This window comes from Carcharodon carcharias, chromosome 9 (assembly GCF_017639515.1).
Source record: "Carcharodon carcharias isolate sCarCar2 chromosome 9, sCarCar2.pri, whole genome shotgun sequence".
Taxonomy (NCBI): Eukaryota; Metazoa; Chordata; class Chondrichthyes; order Lamniformes; family Lamnidae; genus Carcharodon; species Carcharodon carcharias.
The window spans coordinates 153,467,233-153,495,101 of NC_054475.1; the positions used below are offsets into that span (position 1 = coordinate 153,467,233).

Below are 27,869 nucleotides of genomic sequence, written 5' to 3' on the forward strand. Positions count from 1 at the left end.
TTCACAGATATGCATGGGGAAAATTGACATTGAGTTCGCAAAAGAGAAATTGGAAAAGAAGACCAAAAACTTGCTCAATGAAATTAATTTTATGAGGTTTTTTTTTAATCTGTTCACAAAAGCTTTATTGTAGCTGATTTACTTTACAATCATAATCCAAATTTCTGGAATTGTTTGCTAGCTCTCGCGGCTTTAGTGACCTTGAGGACATTGAAACGTACAGTCTTACTGAGAGGCTGACACTCCCCCACAGTCACACTGTTCCCATTCTGTACATCCCTGAAGCAGGGTAAATAAGAAAGTAGGGAGGCAGAGAAGTTTAGGAAGGAAAAACATGGCCCTATCAGTTGAAGGCGCTTCCATCACTGGTAGGGCAGAGGCTGGCATTAAGAGACCAAATGGTAATGAAGCATTCAGGAGGATGTAGGACAGGAGGAGAATGAAGATGTTGGGAGAGGAGAGACAACGTAGAAATTTAAAGATAAGGGCAAGGATTTTAAATTGAATGAGGATAGAGAACCAAGGTAACTAAGCAAGGGCAGGGGCAAAGATCATGTGGCAGGATTTTGGGCAAGCTTTGAGTGTGAGGAAGGGAGGACATCAAGCTGCTTCTTACATCTTTCAGGCTATCCTTTGCCTTCATAGCTGCTGACTCCAGTGAGAAAAAATAGCGAAGCTTAACACTTCATTATCTGCTGATCTTTAGTTGTCACTTCCACCTTCAAAAAAAGCATCCAATACAGATATGTACAAAGAAAGATTGTAAGGAAAAGAGTAATATTTGGTTGCAGCGTTTGAAATTATATCTCACAGAGAGGGCTGTTGTTTGCCACTTAGATATGTTCCATGATTGATACCAAGAAATATATGATATCTTGCTGAAGGCCAAATACATAGCTGTTCTTGTGAATTAGAAAAAATTGTTGTGATGCTGTCTGCAAAACACTCTTTTAAACAATACTTGCATTGAAAATAGTGAAAATGTTCTGATTTTGAGTGAGAAGGCATAACAAGTAGGATTGTACTGAGTTTGAGAGAGCTATGATAAGTCAATCGGTTTCAATGGCAATCAAGATTTTGACATTTTTGGGCCCTCCTCCAGCCAATATTATGTGGTGACAATGAATGAATGTACATTGTGTAGCTCGGGTATATTAGAAAGGTTTGCTGTGAAGCCCCATTGAGATTTCATTTTTAGTTGCAGCTTATATTTATGTCCTACTACAGTAAGCTGATGCATGATAATCATAGAGGGCTCAATGGTTATATTTGTGTTTTGGATGGAGCAGCATAAAAAAGGATGGGTCTTGAAAAACTCTTGTGACAGGCATACTTGATTCAGACATTTGATTTAGGAAGCTGCCAGGTAACCCCACCATAGCGCCTAACTCACATATGCCATCTTTGTTCCATTTGCAGTTAGATCTCTTAGGAATTGTTGACAGAATTTGCTCCAATCACTACCTCTTGGCAGACTTATCATAGCATGATTTTCAGGAGAGTTCCTTCCAGCCTCTAACAAATAGGACAGTCCATTTTTTGCCTCACTTATTAAAGCTCACTATCTGATTCTGGCAAGCAAGTATGGAAACAGGCAAGAATGGAAGGTCGCTTTTAATTTTAAATTGCTTAATTCAACTTTTCAGTTACTCAGCCACAAATCAGGCACAAGTTGAGTTATCAGTTTCTATTGTTTTTTTCTGCAAGGTAATAGACCCATTTGATGAAAGAGATGGTAGCGTGGTGGTAATGTCACTTGGCTTGTAACCCAGAGGCCCAGGCTAATAGTCTGGGGACAAGTGTTCAAATCCCACTACAACAGCTGATGGAATTTAAATTCATTAATAAATCTGGAATATAAAGCTAGTCTCAGTAATAGTGACCATGAAACTTTTGTCCATTGTTGTAAAATCTGGAGGAGGAGAAAAAAATGGGGAGCCTTAAGCCAGTTAACCTGGCAAACACAGTAATGAAAATGCTATAATTTATTATTAGGGATATGGTAATAGAGCACTTAGAGAATCATAATGTGATCTGGAAAGTCAACACTAATTTCTGAAAGAGAAATTTTGTTTGAAAAATCTGTTGAACATTTTTGTGGTTATAGCTCACTAAGGGGAACCAATGCATACAGTGTTTGGATTTTCAAAAGCACTTGATAATGTGCACACATGGATAGTAGGATGATTACAGCACAAAAGGAGGCTATTCAGTTCATCAGGTCCACACCAGCTCTCTGCAAAAGCTATATAGCTAGTCCTATTATGTTACCCTTTTTCCGTAACCCTGCAAATTTTATATCTTCCGGAGCTTATCCCCTACTTTCTCTTTTGAAACCCACAGCTTAATCTGCCTCCACCACCCTCTCAGGCAGTATATTCTAGATCCTAACCACTCATTGCATAAAAAAATGCTTTCTGATTTTGCCATTGGTGCCTTTCTGATTACTTTAAGTCAGTGCCCTCTGGTTCTCTGCCCCTCCGCCAAAGGAATCAGCTTCTCCCTATCTCTGTCTAGACCCCTCATGATTTTGAACACTGCTATCAAATCTTGTCTCTAAGGAGAACAGCCCCAAATTCTCCAATCTATCCTCATAACCCAAGTCTCTCAACTGTGGAACCATTCTCAAAAATCACTTCTACATCCTCTCTAAAGCCTTCACATCATAGGACTTAGGATATACAGAGAGACAGGCCCTTTGGCCCAACCAGTCCATGCTGACTTTTATGCTCCACCTAAGTCTCCTCCCATCTTTGTCTAAATCTATCATAATAACCCTCTATTCCCTTCTCCCTAATTTGCTTATCTAACTTCCCCTTAAATGCATCTAAACTATTGGCTCAACTACATCCTGTATTCCTTGTTCTCAGGTAAGGATGGCAGATTTTCTTCCCTGAAGGACATTAGGGAACTAGATGGGTTTTTACAACAATCAACAAAAGTTTCATGGTCGCTATTACTGAGACTAGCTTTATAGTCCAGATTTATTAATGAATTTAAATTCCACCAGCTGCTCTCTTTGGGTAAAGAAGTTTCTTCTTAATTCCTTATTGGATTTCTTGGTGACAATCTTATATAGTCTCTAGTTATGCTGTTCTCCACAATAGAAAACATTTTCTATGTATTCACTTGATCAAAACCTTTCGTATGTTTAAAGACATCAATTAGGTCATCCCTCAACCTTTTTTCAAGAGAGGAGGGACCCATGTTATTGTCCCCGTAGAGATCAATAACCTGAAAAAAGGGATCCCCAATCAACCCCTTACAAAAAGAATTGATTAACGAGATTTCACTTTTTAAAACTTTTATGGTAACAGTCAAACCCAAGATCAACATAAAATTCAGCATGCATTAACAGACAAATAGTATTTCATTCAAATTAATTTCACTTTAAATAGTCCATACAACAAAACTATGTCTTACAAAACTACAAGCACTCGCATCAGTCCGCATGTGGTGCCACGCACAGTTTCAGAGCTCCCTAACTTGGCCTCTGCTATGTAAGACCTCTTGCTTTTCCCACGCAATCGATTTGGCCCTTGAGTTGTGTTCATTGGCAGCTGTGTTCTATCCAAGGTCTCCAGGTACAGTTAACACCAACAAGGTGCATATCTACGAACCCTCTATCAGTTGGGTCATGACAGTCCTGATGTGTAGCTTGCCACAGTTTCTCTTCAGCTAAACAACAACACTCAACTCATGGCCTGGTCCTCTGATACAAACTCTCGGCACTTTGGCAAGCCTGAGCTATTTATATGACTTATATGATTCAGTCTCTTTTAGCTCACTTGAATATTGCTTTCCCAAGCATTTCTGGAGTTATATTTTTCTTCCTGCCAAACAGAAAACTGGCCTTTTCTTAGAGAGCTTTGCTTGCTTCTCCTCACACAAAGTCATTGTTCTGCAACTGTGTCCTGCTATAGCAGAACAAGCTTTTCCAGTCAAATTGCGGTCAAGCCACTGTAGTGAAAGTATAATCTGCGGCTTAAGAATAGCCTTGCTCCTCTGCCTTTTACTGAATTCTCTAGGCAAGGTTCTGCCTTTTCTGAATGAAATCCCTTCCCTCTATGGTAGTTGTCCCAGGCTGACTGCCCCCTGTTCTGACCCTGTAAATTAGAAAGATGTTTCCTAACACAGGTCAGTTTCTGTCATGTGACCACAGTATTGGTGTTCACATTGCCAACACAAAGGACTTGATGGGCTAAGCAATCCTGAAACAATGAAGGACGAAATTGTATCTCCTTGCACCTGTCTTTGTGGAATTTCAATTTGCAGACACCAAGTCTGGATAACTATTGTAACTCCATTTCTGTTGACATTTAGACAATAATAACTGTTAACTCTAAAGTGATCTGTTGCATTCTGAAGCCTCTCCAATGGAATGTCCCCAAAAGCTTATTTACAGTTTAATGACTTCCCAGATACAGTCCCTGTCAGTACAGGAAAAACACAGAAGAAGGCTATCTGACCCCTTGGAGTCCATCTTTTCACATTAAATTGCCTATATTCTGTGCAGTGCTTTAATAGTAAGATGTCCATCATCTTCATTAGTTCACAGGCGTTTGACACAGATGTAGCATTGCCAAGTATCGAGCTAATCATATCCAATCTGTCAACCCTTTCCTGATATGTATATCCACATATTTATGGCATTATTCTTGGAAATATTCCCTGTACCCTCTCCAGTGCCTCCATATCCTTTCTTATTGTATGGTGACCAGAACTGCACACAGTATGCTAAGTGTACTCTAACCAAGGTTCGATACAGGTTTGGCAGAACTTTCAATTCTACCACTCTAGAAAATAAATATACTGCTTGGTTTCTTTTTTATGGCCTTGTGTTGCAAATATCTACTCCTTAATCCATATGTTTTAGTTTTAGGAATTAAAGTGTTAAATGTAAGATAAGTAGAAACGTCTGATTGAGAAACTGATAAACAACTGAAGTAAATGCAAATAAACAAGCTTGTATTAATTACATTTAAAAGCTGACCTATGTTTATCTTACAAGGTTGGAGGTAGATTGTAAAACTTAAATAATGGAGGACCCACCTTTGAGCTTTTTAATGAAGCCAACAGGTGTACCCTTAATTCAATAAAATATTTAAATTATTTATGTAGTTCCCAGATGAAGAAACCTAAAATGCTGGGAAAGAGGGTTGTAAAACTCAATTACAAATATAAATTATTCATATGAGTCACATAATCAAAGAGTTATATTGAAGGTAAGATAGTTGAATCACAGAATCTTTACAATGCAGAAGGAGGCCATTCAGCCCATTAAGTCTGCACTGGCTCTCTGAAAGGACATTCCACCGAGTCCCACTCCCCTGCCTTACCCCCATAACCTTGCACATTATTTCTTCTCAGGTAGCAATCCAATTCCCCTTTGAATACCTCGATCGAACCTGCTTCCACCACCCTTTCAGGAAGTTTGTCCATGACTCCAACCACTCTCTGGGTGAAAAATTTTTTCCTCCCATCACTTTTTCCCTTTTTGCCAATTATTTTGAATCTGTGCTCTCTAGTTCTCTTGAGTGGAAACAGTTTCTCACTATTTACCCTGTCCACACCCCTCAGGATCTTAAATAACCTCCATTAAGTCTCCTTTCAGCCTTCTTTTCTCCAACGAAGAGAGTCCCAGCCTCTCCAATCTATCCTCATAGCTACAGTTTTTTTTTTTCCCTGGAATCATTTTTGTGAATCTCCTCTGTACTCTCTCCAATGCCTTCACATCTTTCCTCAAGTATGGCGCCCAGAACTGGATGCAGTATTCCAGATGAGGTCTAACAAGTGTCTTACACAAGTTCAACATTACCTCCTTCTCTTGTACTCAATGCCCCTGTTAATAAAGCCTAAAATACTACATGTTTTATTAACTGCTCTCTCAACATTCCCTGCCATCTCCAATGACCTATGTACATATACACTGAGGTCCCTCTGTTCCTGCACCTCCTTTAGAGTTGCTCTCTCTTTATTTTATACTATCTCACCATATTCTTCCTGCCAAAATGGATCACCTCACGCTTGTCTGCATTAAATTTCATCTGCCACATATCTACCCAATCCACCAATATGTCTGTGTCCTTTCGAAGTTCAAGACAATCCTCATCACAGTTGATAACATTTCCAATCTGTGCAAGTTTTGAAATCATGCCCTTCACACCACAGCCTTCCCCTAATATATATCAGGAAGAGCAAAGGTCCCAACACTGACACCTGGGGAACTCCAACAAACCTTTCTCCAATCTGAAAAATAACTATTTATCACTATTCTGTTTCCTGTTGCTCAGCCAATTTCTTATCCAAGTGCCTACTTTCCCTTTTATTCTATGACCTAGAAATTTGGTCACAAGTTTGTTGTGTGGCACTGTATCAAATGCCTTTTGAAAATCCACATACACCACATCAACATTATTTCCCTTATCAACGTTCTCTCAAAAAAATTCCAGCCAGTTAGTTAAACATGATTTTCCCTCAATGAATCCGTGCTGGCTTTCCTTAATTATCCTGCACTTGTCTAAATGACTATTGATTTTATCCCAAACTATCATTTCCAGAGGTTTCCCTGCCAGTGAGGTCAAACTGACTGGTCTGTAGTTGCCAGCTTTATTCTTGCAACCCTCTTTGAACAATGGTGTAACACTTGCATTTCTCCAGCCCTTTGGCACCTCCCCCATGTCTAACAAAGATTATCACTGGTGCCTCTGCAATTTATACACTCACTTCCCTCAGTACCCTTGGATGCTTTCCTTCCGGTCCTAATACCTTATCTATTTTAAGTAAAGATAACCTTTCTAATACCTCCTCCTTCTCAAATGTAAATTCTATCAGTGTACCAGTTACCTCCTCTCTTCCCTTGGTCTTGGTAGTGTCTTCTTCCTTTGTAAATACAGGTGCAAAGTACTCATTCAATACCTCTGATTTCGCTGTCCGCCCGCCTTCCTAAAGATTTAAATGGGCCGGGATGATGTCGGGGGCCCCGCCCCCAACTCGCCAATGGGAAAATTCTGGCCTATGTTTCTGCTTCCAAAATCCAAATTGTTAATGTAAATTGTGAACAGCAGTGGTCCCAGCATTGATCCTCATGGAACAACACTTCCCACCTTCTGCCATTCTGAATACTCCCACTCTAATCACTCTACCTTGAAGCCAGCTAGCAATGTATTCTGCTACTTGTCCCTTGAGTTCACATTCTCTAACCTTATTCATTAGTCTATTATGGGGCATCTTATCAAAAGCCTTTTGAAAATCCAGGTAAGTTATGCCTGCTGCATTACCATTGTCTACTCTGTTGCCTCCTCAAATAATTCAATAATTGCCTTTCACAAGGTTGGTCAAGCAAGGTTGAAATCCATGCTGACTATTCATTATTACATTGTTCATTTCTAGGGCTGGAGTTTTCTGTTCTAGAGTCTAAGTTTGGTGGAGGGCATGGAATTGGGAGTAATGTCTACTGAGTGGGGTGGGGGGGGGGGGGGGGTGGCGGGTGGGTGTGCAGTGGGCCAGCTGACCACGCGCAATCTTGCACTGATCAGCGTATTACATATGCATCCACCTGGGGCAGGAAGTTGTCGTTCTCGCTGTTGCCTCATGAAGTCGATGGTCCAGGTGCCATATTTAAAGGGCACCCAGACAGCCATTCGCTCACTGAAACCCTGGAACTCCGGATTCTGCATTGACCAGACTGTCACAGAGCAAACAAAGTGTGGCCCCATGGTTTAGCAAAGCCCCCTGCAGGTTTTCTTCCAGGTCATCCAGGAAATGTGGGAGGTGCTGTTGCCCAGGAATGGCAGCAGGAAGCCCTCTCATCTGACTGCAACAGCTTGAGCGGTGATCACATTGGAGGTTAGCGCCTGTGGCACCCATAAAAGAAACGGCCAGCGGTGTGGGAAAAAGATGAACAATCTGCACTCAGCCAGGGTAAGTGGCACCGTCTACTTACTACAAAGTGTCATCCCGGTCGTCTAGGCCTCCCTCAGCCAGGACATCTCCCCTCTTTGATATGTGAGGTTGTGCAGGCTGCAGCAGGCAACGGTGATCCAGGCACACTATGTGGTGAGTACTGGGGAGCTCCTCCTGAGCAGTGTAAACATCTGAACCTCATCTTTAGGAAGCCTGTCACCTGTCATGGACCTTGTGTAGGCATGTGCGGCATTCTACTTCTCAGCAGCACTCTGTGGACGGAAAACTGACATCATCAGCCAGGTCTTCTGGGGTTATCCGCATCCAAATGGCCAAGGTCCTTTAAAATTTTGTGGCAGCTGGAAGTGGTTCAGAATGTAGGCATAGTGAGAGCTCCTGGGTAACCGAGCACTGACATACAGGATTTGTCTTCTGTGATCACATGTCAGCTGCACATTCAAAGAATCAAAGCCTTTCCTATTGATACATGTGATTTGCTGTTGCCCAGGAGCTGTCAAGACCACACTTGAGCAGTCAATAGCTCCTTGCATAGAAAGAAGAATACAACTGAGCATGGTTCTCATCCAGTTGCATCATGATTATTAGGATGTCCCTTTAGTCAGCCAATTGTGCTCACCTTAAACTCCACCCACCCGGAAAAACCCTCCTCCCACTTTGAGGTATCCCAGTTTCAGGGCAACAGTCTTATATAGGTGAGAACACTAAAATGGTAGACATCACATTCCAGACTCGATCCACCATCTTCTACCTTCCCCCTGTCACCCACCAACTTCCCCCATCTTCCTTGACCCACACAATATAACCATTCCTCTCCCCTCTGTCATCCTTGAACCTCCCCTATTAGCTTTGCATCTATAGCCATCACCCTTCACACGCTTTCTCTCCCATTTGAGCCAACACTCATTACTATCCCCATGCCCACCCTGAACCCTCCTGTTATCAGAGCCATCTGTTTCTGTGCCCACCCTCACCATGAAACTTTCAGCTACCCAACTACCCTGGACCTACCACCCTACTGCATCACCCTCCTCCCTCTCACTGTGACTTGCTGCAGTCCATTAACCTGGTTTTCATCATACTTATGTCCTTCTCTATCGTCATCTTAAAATGTAATATATTATGATCACTGTTGCCTAAATGTTATCCTACTTTTACTTCTCTTGCCTGCTCTGGTTCATTTCCCATTATTGGATCTAATAACAAATTTTCCCTTGTTGGCCTTTTTTACATATTGGGTTAAAATGTACACATTGTAGAAACTCTGTTCCCTTAACCCCTTTACCTACCTCTTCTGTCCAGTTAATATCTGGGTATTGGAAATCCCCTGTGATTATTATTCCAAGTGTTTCTCACTCAATTCCCTAATTTGTCTCCATATTTCTTCCACTTCCCTTCCACTATTAGGTTCTCTGTTGACTACACCTTTATTATCTTTTATCTCCACCCATATGGATTCTATTTTGGTCGTGTTGATTGCTGTGTCCATGTTTCCACTGCTTTTATGTTATATCTAGTCAGTAAAAACTACTCCACTTCCGCTTTCCCCCTCTATCTTTTCTAAATATGTTACACTCTGCAATGTTTAATTCCCAGTCCTGATTTTTCTTTAGCCACGTCTTGGTAATTTCTACAATGCCTGGTTACCTCCCAACACATGACTTGCAGCTCCCCATTTTATTTCAGACACCATGTGCATTGCTCTCCTGACTTTTTAATTCATTTTTAATAGGATTTGCTCTTACTTTATGTTCAACCATCTTTTTAGACTCCCATTCTATAACTCTTATTTATTCCCTTACCATCAGTGTCCTTCCTTCATCCTTTCCTATACTCTCCTTCTCTCTTTAGTTTACATTTAAGTTCCTTACATTTCTTGTAGATGCTTTGGGTTCTGGAAGGGCCACTCAGATCCTCATCTCATTCCAGCCTTAGTCCAAACATGAACAAAAGAGCTGAACTCAAGAGGTGAGGTGAGAGTGACTGCCCATAACATCAAGGCATTTGACCAAGTTATGGCATCAACGATTCATAGCAAAACTGAAGTCAGTGGGAATAAGGGGGAAAACTCTCTGCAGGTTGGGGTCATATCTAGTACAAAGGAAGATGATTGTGGTTGTTGGAGATCAAACATCTCAGTCCCAGGACATCACTGCAGGAGTTCCTCAGGGTAGTGTCCTAGGCCCAACCATCTTCAGCTGCTTCATTAGTGACTTTACCTCCATCATAAGGTCAGAAATAGATGCTCAGACAGGCAGAGGATCCCAAGAAAATCCATGAAATTGAGATACCACAGCAAGAAGAGACCCAACCCTGCTTTGTGAGGTCAAGGTTCCTGGATTCTCTTTTTGCCGTGTGGCAAAAAGTAAATGGTCACCTCACCAATTTTAAATTGGACATGGGAACTAGTGTTATGATCTTCTTGAATAAGGAACCATGGCTGAGAGACCTCTGGTAACGAATGACTGACATACCACTCTATGGGCCGGGAGGAATCTGATTTCTAGCCATAGACGTCACCCTCGAACCACTAAATTATGGTGACAAGCAGATATTCAAAGTCATGTATGTCACCCAATACCAATCTTTTTCTCTCTTGAGCAGAGATGCCTGTGTTGCCCTTCACCATCTTAAAATGAAAGGAAACGTCAGGATACCCTCTGTTGTCAAATACACAGAACAGCAAATTCCCGGGAGGCTCATAAATAAAGAGACTCTCGAACGGGGCTTAGCTCTGAATTGTCTTCACTCTTCTGTAAGGAACATATCTTTTTATTTCTTTGGACTATTGTAAAGAACATATATTTTTATTTTCTGTTGGACTGTGAATTAAAATTACAATGGCTGCAGTTTGAAAGACATGTCCAGTGGAACAGGATGAGAGAGATATATAAAATGTTGCAGTCCTGGAACAGAGTGTGCCATGAAAGACAGGATGGTGCCGGAAAGGAGTCCTGGCCAAGGGAGCTGCCTGACAACAGCATTTTAATTGGCTCTTGACCAGGGTTTTGTGTGATAACAGTGCAGCAGAAAGCTCCTGGCCTGCAAAGAAAAAACGTCTAAAATCTCTTTTCCTCATATCTCTATAACCTGCTCTCTCCCTGATAAAACCCCTGTAAAAAGGAAAAGGGGAAAACCATTGTTACTTATTAAGTTTACAAACCTGGTGCTCATATTTTGTTAACCTAAAGTGAACAGTTAGGTAGAATTGGGGCAATCTGGTGGTTTTTATTTTTGTTGCGGCTCGGGGAACAGTGGGGCTTGATATTACCACGCACTACCCGCAGTGAGTTGTGACAAAGTTTGTGGGCTCTTCCAGGATATTTTGGAACAAAAGACAAGGTGTGGATTTAGTAAGTAATAAAAGCTAAAAGGAAACACCAGGCTGGTGGGGTCTGGAGGTGAACACTGCTGTGAATGCAAGTGAAATGAATAAGGTAGATGAGAGATATTAAGGTTTTTTATCTGAAGGAAGAATAACCCCTTTTTCATTAAATGATGCAGCTAAACCCATTATTAAGGGATATAGAAGCTACTCAAACTCTTTGCTGGAGAAGGACCTATTTTTCTCTCCAGAGAGCTCAATGAAAGCTAAAGCATTGGTAAACGGAATAAGTGGAGAGTATATCCTGGTTCCATTGTACAAAGTGCAATTGGAGTGTGATTTGTTGTCTGGATCTGTGGTTGTAGGGGTAGTTAAGAAATTACCCATGAATGGAGTTGATTTACTCCTAGGGAATGATTTGGCAAGAGTGAAGGTTATAGTTTCGCCCATAATTATGGAAAGTCCAAGAGAGGCTAAAGAGACGGAGCAGTTACAAGAACAAGTTCCTGGCATTTTTGCATCGTGTATGGTGACCAGAGCAATGGCTAAACTAAGTCCATCACCAGAGGTCAAAGTAATACCATGAGCAGATGTTGGAGTATCCGAAACTTTCTTTAAGGATGAGGATAATTCAAACGAGGTGTTTGGCAGGCCTTCATTAATTGAGGCTCAGAAAGCAGATCCAGGATTAAACAAGTTAGCACAGTCAGCTCACACTGAAGTTCAAGCAGAAGGAATTCCAGAGTGCTATTACCTTAAAAACGGAGTTCTGATGAGGAAGTGGAGTCACTCTCACAGACCTGCAGATGAGGAACGGACGGTTGTTCATCAGATAGTGGTACCACCCAAATATCGTAAGGAGATATTGAGCGTAGCACATGAAATCCCTATGGCAGGACATGTAGGAATGCGGAAAACCCAGGCATCAATAAACAGGCATTTTCTTGGCCAAGACTTCATAAGGACATAGCGCGATTTTGTAAAACGTGTCATATATGTCAGATAGTAGGTAAACCTCAACACGTAATCAAACCAACACCTTTAATACCCATACCAGTTTTTGAAGAACTATTCAGTCGGGTATTAGTAGATTGTGTAGGACCATTACCCAAAACGAAAGCAGGACATCAGTATATCCTTACAATCATGGATATGACAACCCGATTTCCAGAAGCTGTTCCTTTAATGACAATTACTGATAAGTGATAGTGGAAAAGTTAACTCAGTTTTTCTCTCGTTATGGCCTACCAATTGAAATATAATCTGACCAAGGTTCTAACTTCATGCCTAAAGTTTTCCAGGACATAATCAGCAATTTGGGTATCAAACAACTAAAGTCTATTGCGTATCTCTCACAGACACGGAGCTTTAGAGAAATGCTGTCAGACTCTCAAAACCATGATTAAGACCTATTGCTATGAATACCCAAAGAATTGGGACAAAGGATTAGATTTCTTACTGTTTGCTACCAGAGATTCTCCAAATGAATCTACTGGATTTAGTCCATTCGAATTTGTGAGAGGTATAGCTATGTGCTGAAGTTAGGCGCACTCTTCGTATAAAATCCACACATGCCTAAAAATCTTAGGGTTTCTTTTTTAGTTTTAGAAATGGGAAATTCTATTAAAGCGTTCACTTTTGCTGTCCTTGGCAACACTTACCCTTGTCCGCCGATGTGACCTAGGCAAGTTACCCTTGCTTTTGCAAATTTGTTTTTGGCCAGATTTTTGACTAAATCAGCCAACTGCAATTGCTTGAACAGTATTCCATCACACTCCTGACTGGTGTGTTGCAGATGGTGGAAAAGCTTTCAGGAGTCAGAGGTAAGTAACTCATCACAGAACCTTCTGCTTTCTTTTCGGGTGGTCTGTTCAGTTTTATTCTTATTTTGCTTTTTTGTAGCAGTTTTGGATTGTTTACCTTGTCTATAGCATGTGACATCTGCAATATCAGGCTGCTTGCTGTATATAGATGTATTAAACAAACAACTTTTTCATTAATAAGAAAATCCAGATTATTACTGGCAATGCCTACTTCCCAGACAGCAGCCACAATGTTTTAATTTTTGTCTAATGCTCCCTAAGCCATTTCAAAGAGCACTGGGTCTGAAGTCACATATGGGCCCAACCAGGTAAGAGTCGCAGTTTCCCTACCTTAAAGGATTTTCCTGAACCAGATGGGTTTTATGACATTTCGGTAGTTTCATGGTCATCATTACTGTCACTGGTTTTTTATTCCAGACTTTATTTAAGTAATTAACTAAACTTAAATTTCCCAGGTACCATGCTAGGATTTTGCATGATGGACAAAGAAGTGCCTGTTTTCCAGGTATCTGGTACTATATTTTGGTGAGATTTGAACTCATGATTCTGGTTCATTAGTCCAGATATTTGGGTTATTTGTCCTGTAGCATAACCACTTTTCTACATACCATTCTGTAAACATAAATATCATTTTGATTTGTTAACACAAATAAATGGCTTTTACACCTAATAGTAGCACAAAAAAGTATTGTTTTATTTCAGTGTTCTGGCTATCCATTCACCAGATCTGTATTTGTCATGACCAAGATGAACTGCCTTTTGAAGCTCCAGGCCAACATAGGGACAATTTCAATGCTGCACCATCTACAATAAGGATACCTATGGACCATTTACGGCACAGGAACTGCATTACCTGTGGCAGCTGAAGGTCACCTACTCGCTCAATTTTTATGTCTCCAGTTTCTTCAAGGTTAGCACAGGTGACATCTGCAATATCAGGCATTTTGATATATTAAACAAATGATTTTTGTGTTAATAAGAAAATCCAGATCATGATGCTAGCTGTTCAGGCATAGGCCACAATGTTTAAACTCTAAGACTTTCATCTGTGCCATTCTCATTTGGATACACAGGCTGTGTGTAAGGATGAAGACTGCCTTTGGTAACAAATAAGCATTGTCATTCATAAACTGAGACCATCCTATGCAGCCCTAGTTAATTACACCAGAAACAACGCAGAAAAACTGATGTACTTCCCAGAATCTTTATAGAACAAATTGGCATCTTGACAACACTTCAAATATGCTTACAGATAATAGTGTACTTCATAGTACATTAGGTCTCCAAGATTGTCATTGTCTGCTGCATGACTTTGCAATACATAGAGGCCTAACCATGGACGAAGAAGAGACCAGTCCGCAACGAAGACCAGAGCAAGGCCCAGACAATGACACAAATGAATGTTCCCAGAGAAAACACCTTGGCATCAAGTTGGCAGTTGCAAATACAAATTTAACATGTTTTTTAAATGAACTATTTAAGGATTGCTTCCATGCATCAAGTGACCCAAAACACTGTTCACAATATTTCCACTGCATTATCCTAGTTACCATTCATAGTAATCCTGTAGTCTGATGCTACCTTATTCTGCAACTTTGGACATTCGCACTGGAACATCTGTTTCCAGATCTCATGCATCCATCTAAAGCTTAAGCCAATGCAGGAGGCTGCATCCTGGGCTCAAACATTGGAATCAAGGATATTCTGTACTGATACAGTTATTTAAAAGCTTGAAGAGGCCTCAGAAACTGAAGTGAATATTTGAAGGCCCTTGCACAAATGGCAGTAGGTATCAGGAAGTAGGCATGGCCACCCAATCACAATAGAAACAGGTCTTTCAAAAGCCAGCACAGGGAAACTAGAGCTACTTTTGTCCTAAGCAGCTTCCACTGAGATAGTACGCCATCATACTTATTCTTTCCACTGAAGAGTCACTTTGAAGGAATTGGATTTAAGATAAAAAAGGCAGACACAAAACACAAGTATTGAGCCAAAAACCATATTAAGTACACATATCCCAAAGGAAGGGAGTCAATTATTGCAATTTATGTGAACATGTGTGATTGACCATGCAGTCTTTCAGGTGGCTGCTTTGCTTTACATGGCAATTCCCAGCCTAAGGTCGATCCTGTACTGCTTTTACATGATCTTCTGACCTCCTACACTGGTGTAGCTAATATCCATGTACCAAGATTTCAAGAGATTCAATTTCAAGTATGACATTCAATTTATAAATCCAAATACAACAACATCTTGTAATTATATAGCACCCTTAATGTAATAAAATATTCAAAGGCACTTCACAGAGATATTATAGAACAAAATATGACAGACCATATCTGGAGACATTAGGGCATATGACCAAAAGCTTGATCAACAAGGCACATTTGTCTTAAGTGCCAAGATTTGTCAAGAGTGTCTAAAGGAGGAAAGCAGGAGGTGAGGCCATGGTGGGATTTGAAAACCAGGATGAGACCTTTAAAATTGAGGCTTGCTTAACCGGGAGCCACTGTAGGTCAGTGAGCACAGGAACGATGGGTGAACAGGATTTGATACAAGTTAGGACATGGGCAGCAGAGTTTCGGATTGCCTCGCTCAGGTTTGTGGAGAGTAGAAAGCTGACTAGGATTGGATTAGAATAGTCAAGTCTGAAGGTAACAAAGGCAAGGATTCAGCAGCAGATGAGCTGAGGCAGAGGCGGAATTGGGTAATATTACAGTGGTGTAAGAAGGTACAGTTTTGTTAACAAATAAGGCTGCAACATACTCATGAAATGCTATTGAAGGGTTAGGGTTCACCCATCGTTCCTGTGCTCACTGACCTACAGCGGCTCCCAGTTAAGCAAGCCTCGATTTTAAAGTTCTCATCCTGGTTTTCAAATCCCACCATGGCCTCACCTCCCGCTTTTCTCCTTTAGACACTCTTGACAAACCTTGGCACTTAAGACAAATGTACCTCATTGATCATGCTTTTGGTCATATGCCCTAATAGCTCCAGATATGGTCTGTCATATTTTGTTCTATAATATCTCTGTGAAGTGCCTTTGAATATTTTATTACATTAAGGGTGCTATATAAATACAAGATGTTGTTATAGTTGGATTTATAAATTGAATGTCATACTTGAAATTGAATCTCTTGAAATTTTGTTACTTGGATATTAGCTACACCAGTGTAGGAAGTCAGACGGTCACTTAAAAGCAGTTTACTGAAGTAACAAAGCCTGCTGGTTATACAAACAAGTTTGCTGTTTTAAGTCGGTGAGGGAAAATATGAGCTCCTCACCAGCTGTGAACTACAATTATAAAATGGTATGGTCCTGAAATTAAGCAAAACATGTAAAATTGGGCATTACAAATTAAGAAAAGTTAGTTTTACAGGCCAAACACTGCAAACCTTAGCAAGAACAGTCAGGAAGAGGAGACAAACATTCTGTGATGGCCTTGTAATGTGCATTCCAAGGAGGTCTAGCCAGTAGACTCCCAGCCGAATTCAATGAAAAACTGCTACGCTGGTGGGTAGCAGCGTACTTACTGCTTCCACAGGAAATCTTCCTAGAAGCAATTGTAAGTTTTGTATTAAAAAGTCTTAAACAAAGCATAAGTATTAAGGAACAGCACCGTTTCAGTAAATTTTGTCAATATTCAAACTACATAATAGGGGAACTAAGTGCCATACATTTGACTGAACATTGTGTTGCGTTTTTATTTGTCACTTACAGCCAACAGGAACCCAATATAAAATGTCAGTAGTTGGTATTTGAACCACTGAGCATGAAACTGCAGAAGATGGGTTCAGCACAGTTACTTTGAAGATATAAGTTGTCCCATTAAAAACTGATATAGCTATGGTGCTCCTTGGAAGGCACAGCAGCCTTTTTTACTGCATTGCTGGTACTACTGCCACTTACTTTTGACATTTTTGCTTCCTTACTTTGTCATGGCTTTGTCATGCTGCTCATTGATCTGTACATTGAAGTCCCTTTTCAAAGTGAAATCATGGATCATGCAGACTATTTTGTCAAACTCTCGAGGGATGAATTTGTATTATAAGCCTCTTTTCAATCAGTCCAGAAATGTGAAGCACTGCTTTGAGATACCAATTTGATCATCCTGATTGCAGCATAAACTTCAATGTAATTTGTCCATAGTTGGCACTTAGGTATTGTGGACCTCATCTACATAGGATAATCTTGATCTTGTTGGCGCAATCCTTCCATTCTATTGACCTTCAAATAAGGGTGATACAGATGACAGTCTTGAAATGAAGTCATCATGAAAGCTCCTGGGTAAGTATGCTTGACCTGCATAAGCCTGCACTGGTGGTCAGATACGCATGCGCACTGAAATACGATAAACCTTTTTTGGTTCATTACAGGCATACTATTGTGCACAGATTGCTCAAATGGGTTCAGTTCATAACCTAATATATCTGAGAATCCAGCAAGTTTTAAGAATGTTTCCCTCTTGCTTTGTTCTTATTAGTCAGCGACCAACCTGATGAAATACTGCCCCTGCTGAATAATGCTTCTATGATTTTGATGGTAAATCTGAGGGCAGCAAGCTGCTGAAACTCTATACATCGCTAAAGCTAGCAATGCTGGAAGGAATCCTATGCATAAAATTGAGAATCAGGCTGATTTTGACAGCTGTTGTGCTATGTGCATTTTAGATGTTGGCTGTGGATCCTTCTCAAGGCAATATAGCACCATTCTATAAATACTTTCCTGCTAAACCTAACCATTATTAAGCATATCTGTACTAACGTTACCAGCACATTAAATGGGCGACTCACTGTGCAGCAGAAAAATAAGACCTTGTGGTGAATTTTGCATGTCACCAGACACTCATGCAGTCCTTTAGTGCTGTTATTGGTCTAATTGCCAGGTCCAGTCCTGGTGGTGCATTGAATGTAATCCCAACAGTATATTAAAATATAGAATGTGGAAAGGCTATTTGCAGTTACTCATCTTTAAATGAAGAGTTCCAATGATCTCACAGCAAGCTCTGCAGCAGCATAAGATCCATTCAACATTATTGCATTGTGCAAACTATGTTACTGTTGCGATACGGGCAGCTCTCTAGTAAATGTATAATTTTTCATTAATTGCTCTACTGCATAAATTGAGCGCTTTAGCAGTCGCACAATAGATTTATCTTAACAGCAATTCAGAAATGACCCAGAAACAGCAGCAAGCATCACTGGTTTGCACTCTTAACATTGTTGGCCACTATCACATATTTGTTGACTGCAATGCCTAAGCAATCATTTTTTTTCCAATGGGGAGTTGTTTAGAAATAGATCATGTTCATCTCAAGAAATTATCAGTAACTATATTTGTTTGTTAGAAGCTGCTCTGAAAAAAGCTTATGTAGCTAAGGTAGATTCACTAAGACTTACCTGCTTATAAGAAAGTGAAAAAATGAAGACATTTTGAATTTAGTCTGAATCAATACTGGCACTGTAATTTAACCACATGAGCCTAAGATTGTGGTTAAAAATATGCAGTCTGATTAGTGCACAAAACTCCAAATATCTGTGTATACATTTGCGCTATTGTTAATTTTGCTTTTTATGCTTATCTGCTAAGAAGGTCTGTTCTTTGCACAGCTAAGTACTGATCAATGCACACTATCGTTTAACCTTATTTCAGCAGAAGTGCTCCTTGTCTGCAGGTTTTCGCAATTTACATGTGGATGACCAAATGAGTCTCATACAGTATTCGTGGATGGCAGTTATGGTCTTCGCAATGGGTTGGAGGTCCTATAGAATTGTGAATTCCAGAATGCTCTACTTTGCACCAGACTTGGTATTTAATGAGTAAGTGAACATATTTCTGGTAGGAGTGTACTGTGCACTGACTCTGGTTAAAATTACCTAATTTGTAAGTAATTCACATTAAATATTCAACCAGGAAATCCTAAAAAAATAGTTTTTGGCTGTGGCAGTCTTCCCCTCCCTGCGTACGGAACCTCACTTATAAGTGCTTGACTCCAAACTTATCACTGATGCTTGGTCTGCTTTAATTTCAAGTCCTTAATTTATTGTGGCTTATAGTAGTGCTGAAATTCTCTTGTAGGGATCCGCTTGTTACTTTTGACTATACGCCAACTTCAAATATTGTTGGACAAATTAAAACTAATGACAAATGAAAGATTTGATAGACCAAGCTAAAGAAAAAGTATTTAAAGCTCAATGCCTTAAGAAATTATAATACCACCAATTCTCTATTCAGATTCAATGTTAGATTAATGTGTTTTTAAAGAAAAAAGTATACAGTAAAATTGGCATTATTGCTAGGTACTTGCTTCTGAAACCTACAAAAAATAGAAGTTTGTTGGAGCATAATGATTCTGTCTTGTATCTAAATCAAATGATTTTCAAAGGTTCCTCATACTGGTTAGGGGGAAGACATGAAATCTATTTCGTCCACAGTTATAATTGGGTACTATTGATAATGGAAAACTGGACTATTCTTATTTCTAAGCTACTGTTTAAAAGACAGTTTCCTACCTGTCAAATGTCTACAAATTATGCAAATATGTGTGCCAATTTAACTATTATCCTGGGGAATTCTGTGTGGATTTTACTTCTGTTTAATACTGTGTTATTACTGGTATTATGTTTTGTTCATGTTAATCTTTGTCATTAAAATGATAAACTGTTTAAAATGTAGTATTTATTGTTTAACATGCACCAATTATGAAAAGCCATTTTTGACTCTATTGAGTTGTACACTTTGCAAATACATCCATATACCTTTGCAACTATATTTTTTCCCCTTTCTATCTGTCCAGCACTTTGGAATATTGGGTGAAGTAACACGGTGGGGAGAGGCCATTTTGGCCTTGTTTATCCACAGTTCATTTTTACCTGAGATATGGACAGAACATTTTCTGTTGGGAAGTAGTTCGTATTCTACATTACATGTAATACTTTCAATTTGCCAATATATGTGCACCCCATTGGATATAAGTCCATCAAGGACCAGATCTATTGTTGCTTTTGGAAATAAATGAAAATTTCTAAGAAAAAGCGCAATTATTCTAAATATATCAGCCAGTATGCAATTTTTAATAAAAGGAAAAAATGTGGGAGTAATGACAGCTTCTCAGAAAGGCCACTGCGCAAATTCCAGTTTGTTTGGTTGAATAAGACATGCATAAAAACTGCATTTAAAAACTTGCGTGAGACATGCTCCAATATTGATATAATTGCTTAATCACTTATCATGAATTTGTTAGTTTCCCTTGGGATAGTACTCAAGTATATTTCTGAGCTTGAACGCCATTTTGTTAATTTTATGGTCATGAGCTGCCAAAAAATGGCTTCATAACTCATATTTATAAAACTAGCTAATGTGTATTGTGATTATATAGACCAAAATTGACTTAAAGGGAATGGAAATCTAGGAAGGGCAAATTCTTTTAAAAAGAAGACATTCATGATCCAGTGACCCTCGCAGGGAGTGGTGCTTACAAGAAACAAATCAGAAAGATTGCAAGTACGCAATCCATGATTTGTCATTTATTAGTAAGCACCAAATCACAGATTTCCCCCTTCATACTATCATTCTAGATTTTTTTTTAAGTTGGTATTATCTTCCACATCCCTGCTAGGTCTTTGAAATGACGTTAATGGCACGGAGCATCCCAGAACAGCTTCATTGCAAATAACAGGCTGCAACATCAAACCTGCTCAAAAGCCTCCTGACTCCTGAAAAGCCATGCTATAGGTTGGAATGTGACTTTTTTATTGCAATCTGCAGCCATTAAAAGGGACAAGCCTAGCTTAATTTGTTGTAAGGGAACAATGTATTTTAACAACCATATGAAATGGCATCATGAAGTTAGGGATGAATGATGATACATGTGATCATCATTCTCTTTTTCTACCAAGCATAAGCGCAAATGCATGTCTCTTTTCTCTAATTGAAAGGTGGAATTTTGTCTTCCTATCATTGCATCTTACCAGAGTTTTCAGATTATGATAAGCTGTCCTTCACAGTTGCCATAATTATTAATTTTCATTAGCACAATTTACCTTTCAGGTTTCTCTTCTAGGACTCAAATTGTAAGCATCAGCCAAGGCATTTTAGAAGGAAAAAAAGCTCATTACTTTCTTTATTAGGGCACATGCATAAAAATCAACACTGCAGTGCCATGATAGTTAAGATGAGTGATGTTAGATGTGGTCTCTGTTCCCACCACCACATGGAACATCACCATCTGGAAGTTCCCCACCAAGTCACTCACCAACCTGACTTGGAAATATATCGCCTTTCCTTCGCTATCGCTGGGTCAAAGTCCTGGAACTCCTTTCCTAACAGCACTGTGGGTGTACCTACACCACATGGACTGCAGCAGTTCAAGAAGGCAGCTCACCACCACCTTCTCAAGGGCAACTAGGGATGGACAATAAATGCTGGCCCAGCCAGCGAAGCCCACATCCTGTGAATGAATAAAAAGTATATTTTTTTTATATAGAGAACAAGCGCAATTACTTCAGTTTGTTTTTCTCCAGCTGAAAGATTATATTTTGTCTTCCAATCATTGCATTCCCCAATATTAAATTGGGGATAATCTTCAGTCTTATCACAGTTTGTGGGCACAAAAATAGTCCATCATAGTTTCTACAATTGCTGCAATTCTAATTATATAGCTTTCTTCATCATACTTTGTTTATCTTTCAGTTTTCTATTTTAGTTTTCAGGTTATGAAGCTCAATTAGCATCCGCTAAGGCTCTTCAAAAAAAAAGATTGTTATTTATTTTTAGGACATGTGTACAAAAAAATAGCAAAACTGCAAAGCCTATGTTTAAGCTCAGCTGCAAGTAGCGCACTTTTAAATACACCGCCAGCAATTCAATGATGTGCTTCTAAGGCAGTCCTAAAAATGGCAAACTGAGAGCAATAAAACAAAGAAAATCAAAGTTTACAGATAAACAGGAGGAATTGAGGGCTAAGCCATGATCCTGAAATGTGACGAACCCTGGCAGTTTTCAACACTAGAGGGCACCATTGGGTATGATCCAGGCTTAACTGTTGGGCTCGTGTTCCAAAGAATTTCCGAACCAGAATGTCTGCATCAACTTCTGCCAATGGATGTAATCACTGTATGAGATGCAGTGGCCTAAAGAAACAAAGAACTTGAATTTATATATCACTTTTTGACGTGCCAGCACACAACAAAATTAATGGATTACTTTTGAACTGTGTTCTCTGTTATGTAGGTGAACATGGCAGCCAGTCTGCACAGGGGGAGGTCTCACAAGCAGCAAATGGATGAATAATCTGATTTGTTTTTGGTATTGTTGGTTGAAGGAGGACTATTGGCTGGGACTAGAAGAGTTCCCTGTTTTCCTTTGAGTTGTGCCACAGGGTCTTTTCCATCTAGCTGAGCAGCAGCATTAGTTAACATCTAGTACAAAAGACAACACCTAACGTAATAATACTGTCTAAATGTTGAATGTAAAATTAAATTTACTTGCTACCATCCATCAGTATCACACCTTTGAGAACATTCAGTTTTACGTGCAGAATAAATGGCGCTAGCTACCTGAAAATAATAGCAATCAGATATGATGCTACTGGCAGATGACTTTTAATTTACCATTGCCAACCGTAGAACTATCTTAGTAATATCAAGGCATTTTTTCATGTTGACATTCGTTTAGAAGATTCAGTTAATTACCAGAAATAGAGTTTATCTAATGAAAAACGTTGTGTCGTATTGTTCGTTATAATTAATGTGCATCATGAATTTTTTTTTAATTAATTCTGTCAATTATCATCTTATTTTCTAGTTAGATCTTTATGTTCTTATAATTTTCAGTTCTTTAATTTATACTTTGGTTGGCCAATAACATTGCATAAACCCTAAAATAAAAGCAAGAAGGACTGAAAAAAAGTCATACGGACTTGAAAAGTTAACTCTGTTTCTCTGTCCACAGATGCTGCCAGACCTGCTGAGTTTTTACAGCATTTTCTGTTTTTATTGCAACCCTTCTTGCTCCCTTGCCAAAAATGTCTACACAAAAATATCTGCACAATCAAATTGCAACAAAAATATAATTCTTGCATGCAACCTCCATGATAGTTTATCATCCACCTGGATTTCTCATATCCACAGGGATTATTTTTTGAAATTTGAGACCCGTCAGATTTACCATTCTTCCCTGTCATATACATTCCTGTGTTACCCCTAAAGATATTCTTGAAATAAATATAAATAATTCACAAAAGCATATTGGAAAACATTCCCATTCAAACTTCCACTTATTCCAATGTTTCCTCCCCACACAAAATTAAAAGCTGCAGTGAGGCTCCAGTGCCACAGGGAGCAGTTTAAACCCAATATGGTGACAATATGCATAGAAAACAAAGGGCAAGCACATTCTTACAAGTCCCCCATCTACCGCCATTTGCTATCACCTTAGGCCACTCCCCATTCTCCCTTTTGTGGCCTTTCTCAGTTTTGGTCCTAGTGCCTACAGCTGTAATATTTTTCGTGAGAAATCACAGGGGGAAAAGGGTACCACTACAGATCATTAAAAAAAAAATGCATTGGTAGAGATCACTAGAATAACAAAGGAAGCTCCACAGAATAAGAGGGAGAGAGACACACGCAAAGAGGACGTAAGAAGAGAATAATAGAGAAGCATAAAGAGTAGCGTTAAGCACAGTAATGAAACAACCAAGAGACAGATTGGGATCACCAGAGTGAGAATTATAGAAAGAGAAAAGGAGGAAAAAAGCATCAGTACTGTGTATAAATCAATGAACAGACTTTTTTAAGATCCCAAAACTTTCAGGCATAGCCAGATATAGTCATGCATCCAAGATGGACACATGAGCCATGTGGCAAAAGCTCCCTGACTGTAAAGAAAGCACAAAGTGTTCTACAAATGGAACCAACTGAACCAGCCTAATATCAGCCTTACAGGACCTAAAGCTTACCCTCAAGCACTGCCAAGTTCTCAAAATACATCGACCAAAAGATTTGATGGAACTGCAGCCATTTTTCAAGCACAGAACAGAAGCCTAAGTGTGTAATACGGTACACAAACTCTTTAAACAGCAGAAGTGTGCTACCTGCCACACTGGTAAAGGCAGAAAAAGTGGCGTATATGCTACCTATTAAAAGTTTGAAGTCCCGTTTGTGGTTTCAAATGCAAGCTAGCCAGCAGGCCTTAAAGTGACTGCTGGAGGTGGCCACCAAAACAGGTACATTTTGTAGAAAAATTATGCATCTGAGCATGGAGCCATTTGGCACAGAGGTGTTCTCCCAAGTCAACTTCGGTGCTGAGGACTGTTGCCAGACCCTTCCCAATTGTTTCTTTCCCTATTTTGATCACCCACCTATCTGCTTTTACCCCGACCCACCTTCCCTCCCTGGACTCATGGCAGTTAACTGCAAACATAGGGTAAGCTTTCATATAAATGCAAATGAAGCGACCAGTAAATTTTAAGAGGCCAGAATTTCTGGAGCCACTAAACCTGATTATATACTGCAAAATAAATACTCTTAACTGATCAAGTGTCCTATTTTTTGGCTTAAAGGGTGTTCTTAGTTTGCCTTTACTACAAACAATCTGCTTTCCCTTCCCTCTTTGCCCTCACCTCCAACAAAAGGCAAGGAGCTCATGGATTCCTTTGTCAGTAAGATTCAGATCACCTGTCCTATTGCATCCTTATTCCCTTTCTGATCAAGGCCAGCTTCCCCCATCACAGCCCTGAACCTGCTGTTTCCTCCCAAGTCCATGCATATATTTCCTACAACTCTACATACAGTTTCTCCTATCAAGTTTCCACCCTTGCCATAGCATTGAAATGGCCCTGATAAAATGTCACATTATGCTGTTGACAAAGATTCTTCCAACTCTCTGGCCACTGTGCCATATGAATCAGACTATTTGCTATCTTGGTGTTCTACTTGACCCTGACCTGAACTTGTAACCCCATATTCTCTCCATCATAAAACCTGCAATACTTCTACCTCTGTAATCTGGCCTATCTGAATCCTGCATCAGACCAACTGTTGCTGAAGCGCTCATCGATGCCTTTGCAAAACATCCCAAGGTGCTTCACAGGAGGATTACAAAATAAGTTATCACACTGAGCCACGTAAGGATATTACATTAGATGACCAGACACTTGGTCAAAGAGGGAGATTTGAAGAAGTGTCTGAAAGGAGAAAAGCAAAGTAGATAGGCAGATACGGTAATGAGGGAATTCAAGAGCTTATGGCTAGGCAGTTGAAGGCACAGCCCCCTATGCTGAAGTGATTAAAATCGGTGATTCTCAAGAGACCACGATTAAATGAGCACAGCTATCTCAGACAGATTTTAGACAAACGCAAATGGAAGTTGCAACTAGTTTTCCTAGATCAGATCAGGATTGGATAGATATAAAGAGTAGAATAGTGGTGGAGATGAATATTGCATTTAAGTCAAACCTGAAATGATTAAACAATTAAAGAATGTTACAGAGGTTAATATTGTCCTTAAACGATTCAAGGCTTATAGCTCATTGCTAGTGCAGTCTAAAATTGATCCCATGTCCTCTATCAAGATAATGTTGAATTTCCCTTCACTTCATATGTTTACATACTCTTTGCCTCAGTGACGCACAGCAACAAAACATTTCATGCTCAAGTAACCCTCTGCATAAAGAAAGCTCTTCTAACCTCTTTCTACAACAATTTTTACTTGCTGGTCTTTCATACTTCTTCCTGTTACTCTGTCATAACTCTTTAATGAGTTGAAAAATCTCTATTAAATCTCTAATAGCCTCATCAGTTCCAGTTAGGCTTAACGTGTCAAGTTTCTGGTCACAACTATTTTCCTCATCCCTGGGGCTGCATCTTCCAGTCGGCGAATGGGAGGTGGGGCCCACTCGCCGATGCGTAAAATGACACGGAGTGACGTCCCGATGTCACCCTGCGTCATTTACATTTTCAGGTCGGTGGGCGCGCAGCCAACTCAGCTGCGCGCCCGCCAACCTGTCAACGGCCACTTAAAGCCATTAATAAAGTAATTGAATCAATCATTGGACCTGCCGTCCAACCTTAAGATTGGCGGGCAGGCTGGGATCCCAGGCGGGCTTCCAAAAAAGCATGAAATCTCATCCACGGGCAAAATGAGGTTTCATGAGGGTATTAAAATTTGTATTAAATGTCTAAATAAAAGAAATTGGCAAGACCCAGCTCATGTGACAGTGGCACATGAGGGGACATGTCAGTAAATTTTTTTCTAATCTTTATTCAATGTTTCAAACCTGAGCCGATCTCCCTGAGGCAGCACTTTGCCTCAGGGCGATCTGTGCGCTCTTTTGTGTGCATGCGTGAAAAAGTGCAGTCCCAGCTGAGGGAATCCACCCCCCACCCCACCAACCTGCCCGCACAGTGAGCACATAGCACTTCCTGGCGGATGTCACGCTGGGCGGGCCTTAATTGGTCTGCCCACGTAAAATGGTGGCATGCTGCCGATCAGGAACCCGCTTGCCCGTATCCGCACATCACCCCCAAAGGGGGGAACATATTGCCCCTGGTATCAGCTGGTCTATATTTATATGCGTATGTGTGTGTGTATATATATATATATATATATATATATATATATAATATGCTCTTCAAGGCTTTAATATCTGTCCCATAAGGAAAATTGTACCTGTGGCAATGCTCATTCACTTGCAGAAATTTATCGTAACCTCTTTCCCCTATAATCTATGCTGAAATTTATAAAACCCACTATGCAATTGGCCATTTTCTATAGCTTTATTATTTACAAGCGTTGTCGCCTTCAGAAAATAATATATAAGGATTCTCTATTCTTCCACGTTCTTCAAAATCTTTCCACTGAGTTGAATTCTTTCCTGTTTTTCCTCCCAGTTACATTACCTTACACTTCTTGGCATGAAATTATATCTACAAATTGGATCTATTTATTCCATTGACCCGTCTGTGTCCTTATGTCTTTTACAGTACCCACTGTTTGTTTAAAAAAAAAACACCATACTCATTCAGCCCTTGTCCATGTATGAGAGAAAAAAAATATGGACACAATGCCACCTCCTAGGTACAGCATCTGCAACCTCTCTCCAAAAGGAACAATGTACATTGACCCTTATCCTTTGTTTCCAACTTGTCAAAACATTTTGAATCTATGCTGTTAAAGTTTCACTCATATATATCTGGATTTTTGGAATAAGTTTCAAGAGACTTCTTACCAAAAGCCTTCTGGAAATCCTACTGTAATCCTGTCCTTAACAGGATTTGCCTTTGTCAAACCTGTACTGACTGTTGGTTGATTAAACCAACATTTCAATGATGGATTCTTAGTGTTCCCCTTAGTGATATAAAATTAACCATTATATAGAAATCTGGTTTATCTTTCTTAAACAGGTGTGTTACATTGGATCATGTTGATCATTTAGGACTGAAATGAGAAGTTTCTTCACTCAGAGGGTTGTGAACCTTGGAATTGTCTGTCCCAGAGGGCTGTGGATGCTCCATCATTGAGTATAATTGAGATAGACAGATTTTTGTTCTCTCAGAGAATCAAGGGATATCAGGATTGGGCAGGAAAGTGAAGTTGAGGCCAAAGATCACCCATAATCGTATTGAATAGTGGAGCAAGCACGAGGAGCCGTACGCTCTACTCCTGCTTATATTTCTTACATTCTGTCATATCTCTTTGGTTAGCCAGGCATTTACATATCCTAAGTGATGTCACTGAGTCTGCTGTTTCGGCTTTCTTCAGCAAGAGAAGCCTCCACCGACATTCATGTTGCGTGAAAT

General features: G+C 39.9%; 1 protein-coding gene across 1 annotated transcript in view; it reads left to right on the forward strand.

The window, feature by feature from the left end:
* Positions 1 to 27,869, forward strand: part of ar (androgen receptor) — a 305,542-nt gene that overhangs the window by 228,436 nt on the left and 49,237 nt on the right. Inside the window, exon 5 of the mRNA XM_041196191.1 lies at positions 18,746 to 18,890. Within this exon, the coding sequence (XP_041052125.1) occupies positions 18,746 to 18,890 (145 nt within the window). The remainder of the gene's footprint in view (positions 1 to 18,745; positions 18,891 to 27,869) is intronic.